Raw genomic sequence first — 11436 nt, 5'->3', positions numbered from 1 at the left:
CAGCTAGACCCCTAGGCTGAGGTCCCCCCGCCCCTGGGTGATGCCTCCCCTCGTGCATTTTAAATTTATCTGCCGGGGTATGTACTCACGGTGTGAGTGTGTAAGCTGTGCTCGGCGATGGCAAGATAGAATTGATGGGCTGGGTGGCAATGGCCCGGTAGAGAGGGGCACATGAGAAGGGAAGGCGTTGGGCTGGTAGTGGGGCTCTGACATAGGGTCTGACAGGCTCTGACATAGGGCTGCATTTGGGGCAGTTTGTCCCTGTTCAGCTCTCTGCTGCACAACACTGCACTCCCCACCTTCCTCCCACCCACAATCTGCCCAAGAAATTTAGCTCTCACCATTATAAATTGTATAATGGTCATGGCCATGGACTCCGCATCACTGGGGTTTAACAGTGATTAGAAATTGCAGTGCCTTGATCTTCTGCACAAGAGTTAGAGAGTATGAATCATGCACTGTGTAACTCGTCACATAACTTGCCGCTGCACCAGAAGATTGACAGCACACATCAGCCTGGTTAGTTGGCATCCAATCCACAGTCCACAGTGACTCCAGCACAGATGCAAGGCAACAGCAGTTTAGGAATTTGTATCCTCTGCAGGCTCCAGGCACTTCTCCAAAATACTCCTTCAGCAGGATCTTTTAGCCCACGACGACACTCCACGAAGATGGAAGGGCAAGGGCAGCAAAAGCATGGGGGTTCCAGTAGTGGACGTTATAGCACAAGCCACACACAAGGTGACCTGAAATACCCCCATCTTTCAACCAATGCTCGAACATTTCAACTCACAAACTCTGGATTCATTACAATTTCCAGAATCTGTTCTGTCGTTTATAATTTAAACAACATGAATAAAATAAGTAAAGTGATCACTCACTCCACTCCCATAGCGGAGAGCCCAATTGAATCAGTCATTCCAGACTTCTCCATGAGCGACGCTGGCACTGCCGGTGTGAGATCTCTCTGACAGGGACCGGCGGACCCCGACACACTGCTGCTCTCATTGTGGACAAGGAACATGGTCAACAATCTCGCAAATGGTCATATAATAAATAATTGCTGCCTGCTGGTGAGCAAATGAGCCCCTGTGTGAGGATACACAGTTATTTTGTTCGCGATTTATCCATCACATCCTGCTGTTTGCTGTCCCAGATTATTTAATAGATGGTGTCCCCTTGGAAAGCAAGTGACTTGTTAGGGCCCAGTGTGCTGGATGGGCTAGGAATAGTTTAGGTCCCCCTCCCCCACCGAGTCCTGACCCCGGCAGTCAAGTGGTAGTTTGGTTCCTGCTGCTAGGTTGTATCATGCTCGTCATGGGACACTCCTAAACTCTTCCTTATTATCCAGCATACTGAAGATAGTGGACAGGATTCAACCCCTACCCTCCAATCCTCCACATTCCCATTAAACTAGCTCTCTGACTGAATTGGACAGCTCCCAGAAACCGTCGTGTGCGTCACCCTAACACCGGACACCGACTCTTGCCCACAGTCACTGGCTTCACAAATCAAGCACTTACCCTTTACTGAGATGGCTAAAGCCTAGAGATTCAGGCCCCCTTACTCTGCGGCAACCTAGGCTTCAGCCTACTCACCCGAATCCGCCACTCACCATGTGAGGATAGGACCCATCAGGGGTGTTGATGGAAATGTGTGCATAGAGTTGGGAGAAATAGTGGAGGCCCTGAATGAATCCATATTCACCAGAGCGATAATGGCCTTGGCAAGTGTGAAAATGACTTAAAATGGACTGAAATGCTTGAACATGTTGACATTCAGGAAGAGGATATGATGGAGCTTTTGAAAAGCACGAATTTAATTAAGTGGCCAGGACCAGATGAGATTTACCCAAGACTACTGTGGGAAGGAAGGGCGGAGATTGCTGAGCCACTGGCGATGATCGTCGCATTGTCTCTGGGGACAGACAGACTGGAGGTTTGCAAATGTTGTTTCCCTGTTCCAGAAAGGGACTAGAGATAAGTCAGGAAATTACAGATTAGCGAGTCTCACTTCAATGGAAAGCAAGCTGTTGGAAAAGATGCTGACAGGCAGGATTTGTAAGCATTTAGGAATAGTCAGCATGGCTTTTTCATGGGAAGTTCGGGTCTCAGGAGCCTGATTGAATGCTTCAAGGATGGAACCAAATATGTCGATGAAGATGGAGCAGTGGATGTTATATTTATAGATTTCTGTGAGGCATTTGATAAGGTTCCCATTCAAAAAATGAGGAGGCATGGAATCCAAGGAGGTCGGTGGTTGTAGATGATTTGTATTCTGCATAGAGGTCGGTGACCAGTGGGTTCCACAGGGATCTGTTCTGGGACCCTTCTTTGTGAATTTGATAAATTGCCTGGATGAGTAAGTGGAAGGCTGGGATAGTAAGTTTGCAGATCACACGAAAGTGAGTGTTGTGGATAGTTTGGAGGGTTTTCAGATGTTCCAGAGGGACATTAATAAGATGAAAAACTGGGCTGTGAAATGGCAGATGAAAATTAACCCACAAATTGCACAGTAGGTCAAATTTGAAGACAGAATACAATGTTAATGGGATGACTCTGAGCTGATCTCAGAGCGTCTTGGGATTCATGTTCATAGCCTACTCAAAATGTTACACATTGATAATGATGTTGGCCTTCATTGACCTTGGGATCGAGTTCAAGAGCTGTGAGATAATGTTTCAGCTAGTTTAGACTTTAGTTAGACCACACTTGAAATATTGTGTCCAGTTCTGGTCATCTCACTACAGGAAGGATGTGCATTCTGTAGAGAGGGTGCAGAGTTTTACGAGGATGTAGCCTGGATTGGAGAGGATGTGTTGGTTGGATGGGATAGGTTGATGAGAGGCAAACGAGAGGCATGTGTCAGGTAGAGGTAGTTGGGATCAAGCCAACCCTTCACCCTTGTCTTACGGAAGATTCAAAATGCCTCTGTAATGTCTTTCCTTGCTTCCCACAACATCCTGGTCAGACCCTGATATGCCTTTGTGTGCCCCAATGTGGTCAGCACCTCCTGTTTTGTTTTGTCATCATGTTTCAAAACATTGCTGTTTCCCAAATCCCCTTACGTCTCATTGTAAATTCAAATGAAAAGTATTAATTTAAGACCTTGCCCATCTCTTTTGGTTTTGCACTTCAATGACTTAAGGGGATGTATTCTTTCACTTGTTAACCTTTTGCTCGAGGTACTTACAGAATCACTTTGGATTCTTGTTACCTCTTCTGCCAAGAATATTGTATGATCCCTTTAAATCCTTCTGATTTCCTTCTTAACACCATTTCTCTCATATTCGTCAAGGGGTTGGCTTGATCCCAACTACCTCTACCTGACACATGCCTCTCGTTTGCCTGACTTGAGCCTCAATTACCCTTGTACAACGGTGTGCTAATTCTGCCAGAATTGCCCTTCACTGTAAAGGAATGCATCCTGCCTGCACACTCCCAAACTCATTTTTAAAAGTCTCCCCATTGGCAGTTGCTCTTCACCTCCTTTTCTAATTAATCTTTTCAAGTTCCTGTCATCAAAATTAGCCTCATGACATATAGAACTTTATCTTGTGGACCAGTACTCTCTCTTTTCACAACTATTTTATAACTATGGTCACTAGTGCCAAAATGTTTGCCCACTGACACTCCAATCACTTCCCCAGCCTTATTTCCCAATGGGAAGTCCAGTGTTTCCTCCTATCCAGTTGGGACATTAATTGCTTTTGAAAACTTTCCTGGACACACTTAACAAATTCTGCCCTTTTCAAACCCTTTGTATCAAATCAGTCCCAATATTAGGAAATTGAAATCACTTACTTTCAATTGTAATAGAATCACCTATTATAATCCACTGATTTACGCAGCCATCAGCATTCTTCACATGTTTCTCTAATTCCTGCTGACTATTGGGAACAGGAAAGCAATCAACACCTTCTTAGTTTTACTGTAATTTCACTGCATGATCCTCCAGAACTATCCTGAGTATCACCAGGATGTTCTTCCTAATGAAAAATGCAGCCACATCCCCTTTTATCTCTACATCTGTACCCTCTGAACCCAAAAATATTGAGCAGCCAGTCTTGCCTTTCTGTTACCCATGATCTAGTAGTACCTTCACATTCTGGGTGAAGATGGTACACAGGGTCAGGTGAGCTCTGCTGCTGAGTCGAACATTGAGATTGATGTCCTGAGATGGATGAGCTGAACCACAGACTGGACTGAGAATATGAATGCAGATATCATTTTATTACAACAAATAACTGAGCAGTTGGACAGAACAAGTTAAATATAACAGTGCTTCAACATCTTCCATTGGTCCAGACATCAAACTATTAATAAGAAAAGCCACATGCAGAAGAGAAAAATTAGGAGCCAGTGTACTTTGCTGCTCTTTTCTGAAGGTTATTTCATTTATTTGGCCTGTCCTTTTAACTCCAGTTTAACAGGCAGAATTATGGATGAAGAAATGATTGGTTCCATCAGTGCTCTACTGCTATCAACTAAAAATCAAATCAAGGAATTATGGTAAGATGGAATTTGAAATGTAAACCATTTATGAATTACTCTTAAAAGCACAAAAGAACCAGATGCTAGTTATGGTTTAATCATGTCTCTCACCTCAGTAGCAGTTCTGATAAATTCAGAATTCCAGTCAAAAGATTTCAGTGAGTAATCCAGTGCATGACCATGGGAATATGAAATTAAGTCAATGATGCTATTTAAGGAAAAGCTAATATTTAGCCATCACTGGAATAGTTAATAAAAGGATTATTTAGTTTATATGGCAGTTCTAAAAGGTTTTGTATACATGTAACTTCTTTTTGAATATTTTATTTAAAATCAACACATATATGACAGCAATTAATGCATCATAATTACAATAATAGTTTATAAATATATGTTGATTAATATATGAGAAAGAAAAAAGAGAAAAAACCCTTAAAAAACAACTAATTCCTCCCCCCCCCCAAAAAAAAAACCCTTACTAACCATAATAAACTAATATCTAAATCTAAAATACATGATAAATCCAGATTTATTGATCTGGATGATCCATGATAATAGAGCTACATATTGATTTGAATGCCACATGATAACAGAGCTACATATTGATCTGGATGATCCATGAAAATAGAGCTACATATTGATTTGAATGCTACATGATAACAGAGCTACATATTGATCTGGATGATACCTGATAACAGAGCTACATATTGATCTGGATGATCCATGATAACAGAGCTACATATTGATTTGGATGCTTTGGAGGATGCCCTAGGATCTAAAAAAAACATTTTTCTAATAAAGCCCTTGCTCATTTTCAGAGAGAACCTCACTGAACAGAAGGTTTATGATGCACTTAATTGTTTACAAAATAATAAATCTCCAGGAGAAGATAGGTTTCCAGTTGAATTTTATAAAGATTTAATGATTGCCTTACTTGTGAAGGTAGTAATTTGCACAATCTTCCAGAAACCTTTTCAACAGCAATAATTTTGGTTATCCCTAAAAAAGTTGAAATCCATTAAAACCAGCTCCATGTAGACCTATATCATTGTTAAGTGTTGATTATAGCAAATGTATTAGCAAACAGAATTAATGATTATCTTCCTGAATTGATAAATATGAATCAAACTGGTTTTATTAAAAATAGACAAACTTTGGAAAATATAATGAGGTTATTAAGTGTAATTCATTTAGCACAAAAGAAAACGTGGCTTTAGATACAGAAAAACCTTTTATTAGATTAGAATGGGATTTTTTTATTTTAAAGTTTTGAGCAAATTTGGTTTTGGATTGAGTTTTATAAATCGGATTAAACTTTTATTTAAAAATCCTAAAGTTAAAGTAATAAATAATGGAAAGCTATCTCAATCATTTAACTTAACCAGATCAAGTAGACAGGAATGTCCTTTATCACCAGCTTTGTTTGATTTGGCTATACAATCCCTTGCACAAAGGATTCGTAATAATCAACAGTTGAAAGGATTTGTAATAAATCAGATTGAACATAAGATTAGTTTATTCACAGATGATGTGTTAGTATATTTAACTCAATTACAATGATTATTACCTAGATTTTATAAGCAGTTGATAGAATATGGAAAAGTTTCAGGATATAAAATAAATTGGGACAAAAGTAAGGTAATGGAATTGGTGCAGGACTCACAATGTTGAAAAGATTGTCCATTTAAATGGACAGATAAGATTAAACATTTAGCATTTAAATGGACAGATAGATTAAACATTTAGGTACATGTACTGATAATAATTTGAAAAATTTATACAAATTAAATTATATTCCATTATTTAATAAAATAGATGAAGATTTAAAGAAGTGGGTCAATTTGCTTATTATATTAATTGGAAGAGTCAGTTGTATTAAAATGAATAGTTTTCCGAGAATTCAATATTTATTTCAGACTTTACCTATTTGTATTTTCAAAAAAAAATTTCAGGACTTAAATAAATAAGTTAGATGCATCTTCTTTTAACTAATGGAAGGAAGAATATCATTCAAAAATAAAGGAAGAAGAACATTTAAAAAGAAGCAGTAAACCAATCTGAATCTCATTATGTGCTACTTCACTGCAGAGTATTTTACTGAGCATGGGGAGTCGTTCTTTGCCCATTGAATGTCTAGTTATTTGACCTTAGCTGATGCACTGGTGCAGCACCAACATTAGACTCAGTGGGCAGCATTAATGTTGGAAACTGCATGTGAGTAGGTTGGGAGGTACGGTCTGGGTCAGCTGTGACTCCCCCCCCCAATTTCTCAAGGGAAAAATGAATTGGTGGACATTGACTATGTCCACTCATATAGAATAGATGCTTTCCTGACCATCTGTAGGACACCAACTCTGCACAGAAACTGTCCCTCAGTGAGTTCTGCATTTCTAGGAAGGGGAGGATATTGGAGATAAGTAATTTTATGTGCAATTGCTTGGCAAATTTAGATGAAATCATTGAAGTTCAGTAACACACAGACTAGTTGCTAACACTCCCTAACTTCAATCTCAATAACTTCCAGATGAATAAATGTGTTGAGGTTTTATAGCTGTAAGAAAACCAAAGCTAAACCCACTATTTCCAGGCTGATATGTCTTATTTCCTGACCATGGAATGCTGGGTTCTTGCCCAAGGCTGATCCTACCATGTCTGACTCAGTCATTCCAAACAACAGCCAGTTGGTACATTTTATAATGAAAGTTCCATGTGAACTCTTGATTTTAGATGAACTTTGAAAGAATTACTGTTTCTTTTTAATATTTTGAACTGAATGCATTTGATCTGACTTATGAAAGTTTTTGAGGATTATTCAGTGGAAAGTCTAAGATAATAAACTTTTTAGACCATTGATCCTTTCAGGGACTTCATGGTCCCTCCTCGACCCCCAGACATGGAATTCCAGTGCTGGATGGTGGGGGGTGGGGTGGAGTTAGAGTCTGGTGGTGGCTGGATTGGGTGGGGGAGTGTGGACAGTGGGGATCAGATGGGGGAGGGTTGGACTGGGTGGAGCTGGATGGGGAGGGTGCTGGACAGCAGGGGGGGGAGGTGCTGGACTGGGGATGCTGGGTAAGGAGGCCAGATGTCCAATTTTAAGCTGGACATTTGAGCTAGGCTTTTGAGCCCTTGGTCTTTGGTCCGGCACCACCTTGAGTTCGATGTCCATTTGGGGTTGCAGGCCCTACACCCCCAAATGGAGGACAAATTAAGGGGCAGAAAGGGCACTTACCTGTTAAATGCAGTGTCCTGGGGACAGCAGGCCATTCATGGTTTGCTGGCACGTGCAATGAGGGGGAAATGTGATGGAAACACTTGAAGATTCATGGCAAGTCATGGCAGCTATGCTGAACCAGGCATGGGGGGTGTGGTTTGGGGGTGGGGCACTATTTTAAATCATCCCCCCACTGGTGTTATCCCCACCCCCAGAGTTATTGACCCCCTTTTGACCCTCTGGCATTTATCGACCCCCTGGATGGTCCTATTGACCCCGGAGAGTTGATATCAACCACTTTGGAGACCTCTAATATAGATGGAAGTGCAGATTTGGGCAGAGAAGTGGCAGATGGAGTTCAATCTAGATAAGTGTGGGGCAATGCATTTTGGAAGGTTGAACTTGAATGTGAATTACTTGGTTCATGACAGTGTGAAAAATATTGGGCTCCAAATCCATACATCTCTCAAGGTTGCTGTTCAGGTTGATAGAGGAGTTAAGAAGGCTTATGTTATGCTGGCCTTCATTAGTTGGGGGATTGAATTCAAAAGCCATGAGGTAACATTGCAGATCGATAAAACCGGTTAGGCCACATTTGCTCAGCCCCAGTTGCCTCATTTCAGGAAGGATGAGGAAGCTTTGGTGAGGGTGCTGAGATATACCAGGATGTTGCCTGGTTTGGAGATCCTGCATTTTGAGGTCAAGTAAACGAAGCCAGGGCTTTTCTCTTTGGAGACAAGAAGGACGAGGTGACAATGAGAGCATAGATGGTGGACCTTTCTCCCTGGGGCAACAGTAGCAAATAGCAGAGGACACCTGTATATGGTGAGCGGAGAAAGGTCACAGAGACTAGAGGATGTTTGGAATGTATCGTCAGGTATAGTGATGGAGATGGGTACAATAGGAACATTTAAATGACTCTTAGACAAGCACATGGGTGTAAGAAGCATGGAGAGTTATGGGTGTGAGGTAGGTAAGGTTTAGATTGCTGAGTGGGTTGATATAGGTCAGCACAGCATTGTGGAACAAAAGGCCTGTATTGTGCTGTAATTATCTATGATCTACTGGTTGCTTAATAATCTGAATAATCTCAAAAGATTATAAACAATGCTAAAATCACAACCCAAGGAACTGGGATGGAAATTCTTTCGCAGGTAAAATATACATTTCTATTGATGTTATGAAGAGGAAATTAATTAATAATTTCAGTTTTTGACATTATTAAAATCAGAGATGTACCTGCTTAACTCTTGGACCTTGTCAGTATACTGAGGAACATTTATACTGTAAATTTAGAAGTCCACTCCCATAATCTTATTGTTACATCTGGGTCTTTTATTTACCATTTATCCATGAAGAAGCAACAGTGGTAAAGGATCCAAACTTTCATGATCATAAAATTATAAACAGGCAAATTATGCAATGAATCAAAAATGATTGCATTTCATTGAGGATAATTGGGAAACAGTAGAGCATTCAGGAAAGCTTCTTTCTCACAGTCCAAGTAATCCTGGCTAAATTGTGACTCCCAGTGTCATCCATCTGGAGGTTACACATCCTCTGTGCAGGTGTCCTTGGGTGCTCCACATCCCAAACACATGTGGATTGGCAGGTTAATTGTCACTATAAGTTGTCTCTAGTATGTTGGTGAGTGACAGAATCCGGAAGGATTTGAGGGGAATATAGCAAGATTATAGTGGGAATTGAGTAAGATTCATGTAGATAGATGTTTGGAAATCACTCTGGACCCAATGGGCCAAAGGGCTCATTTTTGTAATGCTTGTCAGTGATTATAGGCCATGCATGAATCAAGACATTTGTTCTGTGCCTATATTAATTTGTTTTTATTTACGTTCCAGCTTGATCAATAACAAGTTGGGAAATTTGGGCCTGAAAAGGTTGGCTGCTGCACTGATGAACTCAAGCTGCAGGCTACAGACACTAATGTAAGGCTGCTTCTCTAAACCTTTTTAAGGTTCTCCAAAGTTTTCCTGTTAATTTGCTGCCACTCAGCTATCAAATCGAGTTTATTTGATGGGAAGGTCTTTTATACTTCACATCCAACAAGTCTGTGCTCATTCCAGTGCTCAATTTCAGATCCCTCCTTGTCCTGCTTTATCTTGTAACCATCAAAAACAGAATCAGAATTTATTGTTATAAACATGTCACAAAACTTGTTTTGTGGCAGCATCACAGGTGAAAATAATACAACAAATGGCATTTTAAAAATAATTAAATAAGTGCAAAAAGAGAAAGTCAGGCTGAGACTGTGGTTCATTGTCTGTTCGAACATCTGATGGCAGAGGAGAAGAAGCTGTTTTTGTACCAATAAATCCATAATCTTTTGAATTGCTTTACTCCTGCTTCTTGATCATTTCCAATGACTCTACTACTTGTGTCTGCATCCATCGTCCAGGGCACAAAGCTCAGGATTCTCCCCTCCATCTCCAGTGAGAGGATTTCCTCTGGCCATGCCTTTGGTGATCTGTCCTATTATCTCCTTCAATGACAATAGTTTATTGTCAAATTTTGTTTTGATATTGCTTCTGTAAAATACTTTGTGCAAGGTTAGAGGCAGCAGAAGCTGGAGAATGTTTGACACAACATCAATACAAATATTTGCTCGACTTGACTTGGAATTTCTTGATGATGCAGTTTGATAAGCCTTTACTCTGAACCAGACACTTTCTACTGCTCTTCTGAGTGAAGAACTTGATTGCATTTCCATAATGGTGACAAAATGCAAAACTTCTCATCAAGATAGGCTGTTAATGTTAATGTTGATTTAATGGCTGAATTGCCTTTTCCTGGGCTATGTTATTCAATTATTTAATGTGTAACTAGATGCACTGCTAATTGCACATAAGAAAAAATTAATAATGTTGTGATTTTTTTTTATATGTGTGGCTGTTAAGAAAAATTGGTTTCTGAATTTTGAATTCTGAATGATTACTTCAATAAATTCTGTATCATTCAGTCTTAGTAGGAATGATCTCACAGGACAGTGTAGTGAAGGCTTGATTTCAATTTTAAGAACGAATCGGATTCTGAAAACATTAGACCTGAAATATAACCAACTGAAAGATACAGGAGTGAAACAACTTTGTGTAGCATTGAAGGACTCTGAGTGTGAGATTGAGACCTTGAGGTAGGTGGCTGTTGCTTTGATAATGCTGTATTAACTGTATTAAATTAACTGTACTAACTGTATTAAATTATAATTTTACAGTATCTTTCTGATGTGTGCAGGTTGTGGTGCAATGATTTTACACACTGCTGCTGTGAGGAACTTTTCCTTGCCCTTAAAGCCAACCAGTCATTGAAAAATCTGGATCTTGGGTGCAATAAGATTGGTGACCTTGGCATGAAACATCTGTGCACTGCGATTAAGGACGACGGCTGTAAATTAGAGAAAATAGAGTAGGTAACCTCATCATGTCTTTGTTATATTTACTGCAAAAGTTACTCCGTAGTAAGCAGATGGTCTACTCATGCCAGGAAGACTGGTGAAAAGTAATATTGGCAGCTAACACTTCATGTTTGCTCATTGGTTCAGAAGATTATAGAAGATGGGGAACAGAGAAATAAAACTGTTCTTGAACATACTTGATAGTATTTCTCCTTTCTTTATATTAAACAAATTAATGTTATCAGAAAATCAACAGGCGAGTTGATTGCGGAAATATCTGAAAGAAATGGAATTTATGAAGGACATCATGGGAAGCTTTATCC

The 11436-nt window shown here is 40.0% G+C and overlaps 1 protein-coding gene and 1 long non-coding RNA gene across 5 annotated transcripts in view; one reads left to right on the top strand and one right to left on the bottom strand.

Annotated features, from left to right (window-relative positions):
* The window catches only part of LOC138743694 (NLR family CARD domain-containing protein 3-like), a 120254-nt gene that overhangs the window by 56976 nt on the left and 51842 nt on the right, over positions 1-11436 (top strand). For both annotated transcript variants that reach the window (XM_069899306.1, XM_069899305.1), the window contains 4 exons: positions 4425-4511; positions 9564-9650; positions 10682-10852; positions 10954-11124. In XM_069899306.1, the coding sequence (XP_069755407.1) occupies positions 4425-4511; positions 9564-9650; positions 10682-10852; positions 10954-11124 (516 nt within the window). The remainder of the gene's footprint in view (positions 1-4424; positions 4512-9563; positions 9651-10681; positions 10853-10953; positions 11125-11436) is intronic.
* Positions 1-11436, bottom strand: part of LOC138743696 (uncharacterized) — an 85197-nt gene that overhangs the window by 44780 nt on the left and 28981 nt on the right. The window lies entirely within an intron of this gene.

Source organism: Narcine bancroftii, chromosome 9 (assembly GCF_036971445.1).
Source record: "Narcine bancroftii isolate sNarBan1 chromosome 9, sNarBan1.hap1, whole genome shotgun sequence".
NCBI classification, from domain to species: Eukaryota; Metazoa; Chordata; class Chondrichthyes; order Torpediniformes; family Narcinidae; genus Narcine; species Narcine bancroftii.
The sequence above is the reverse complement of the archived record's forward strand: the minus strand, read 5'-3'. Positions and strand labels throughout refer to the sequence as shown.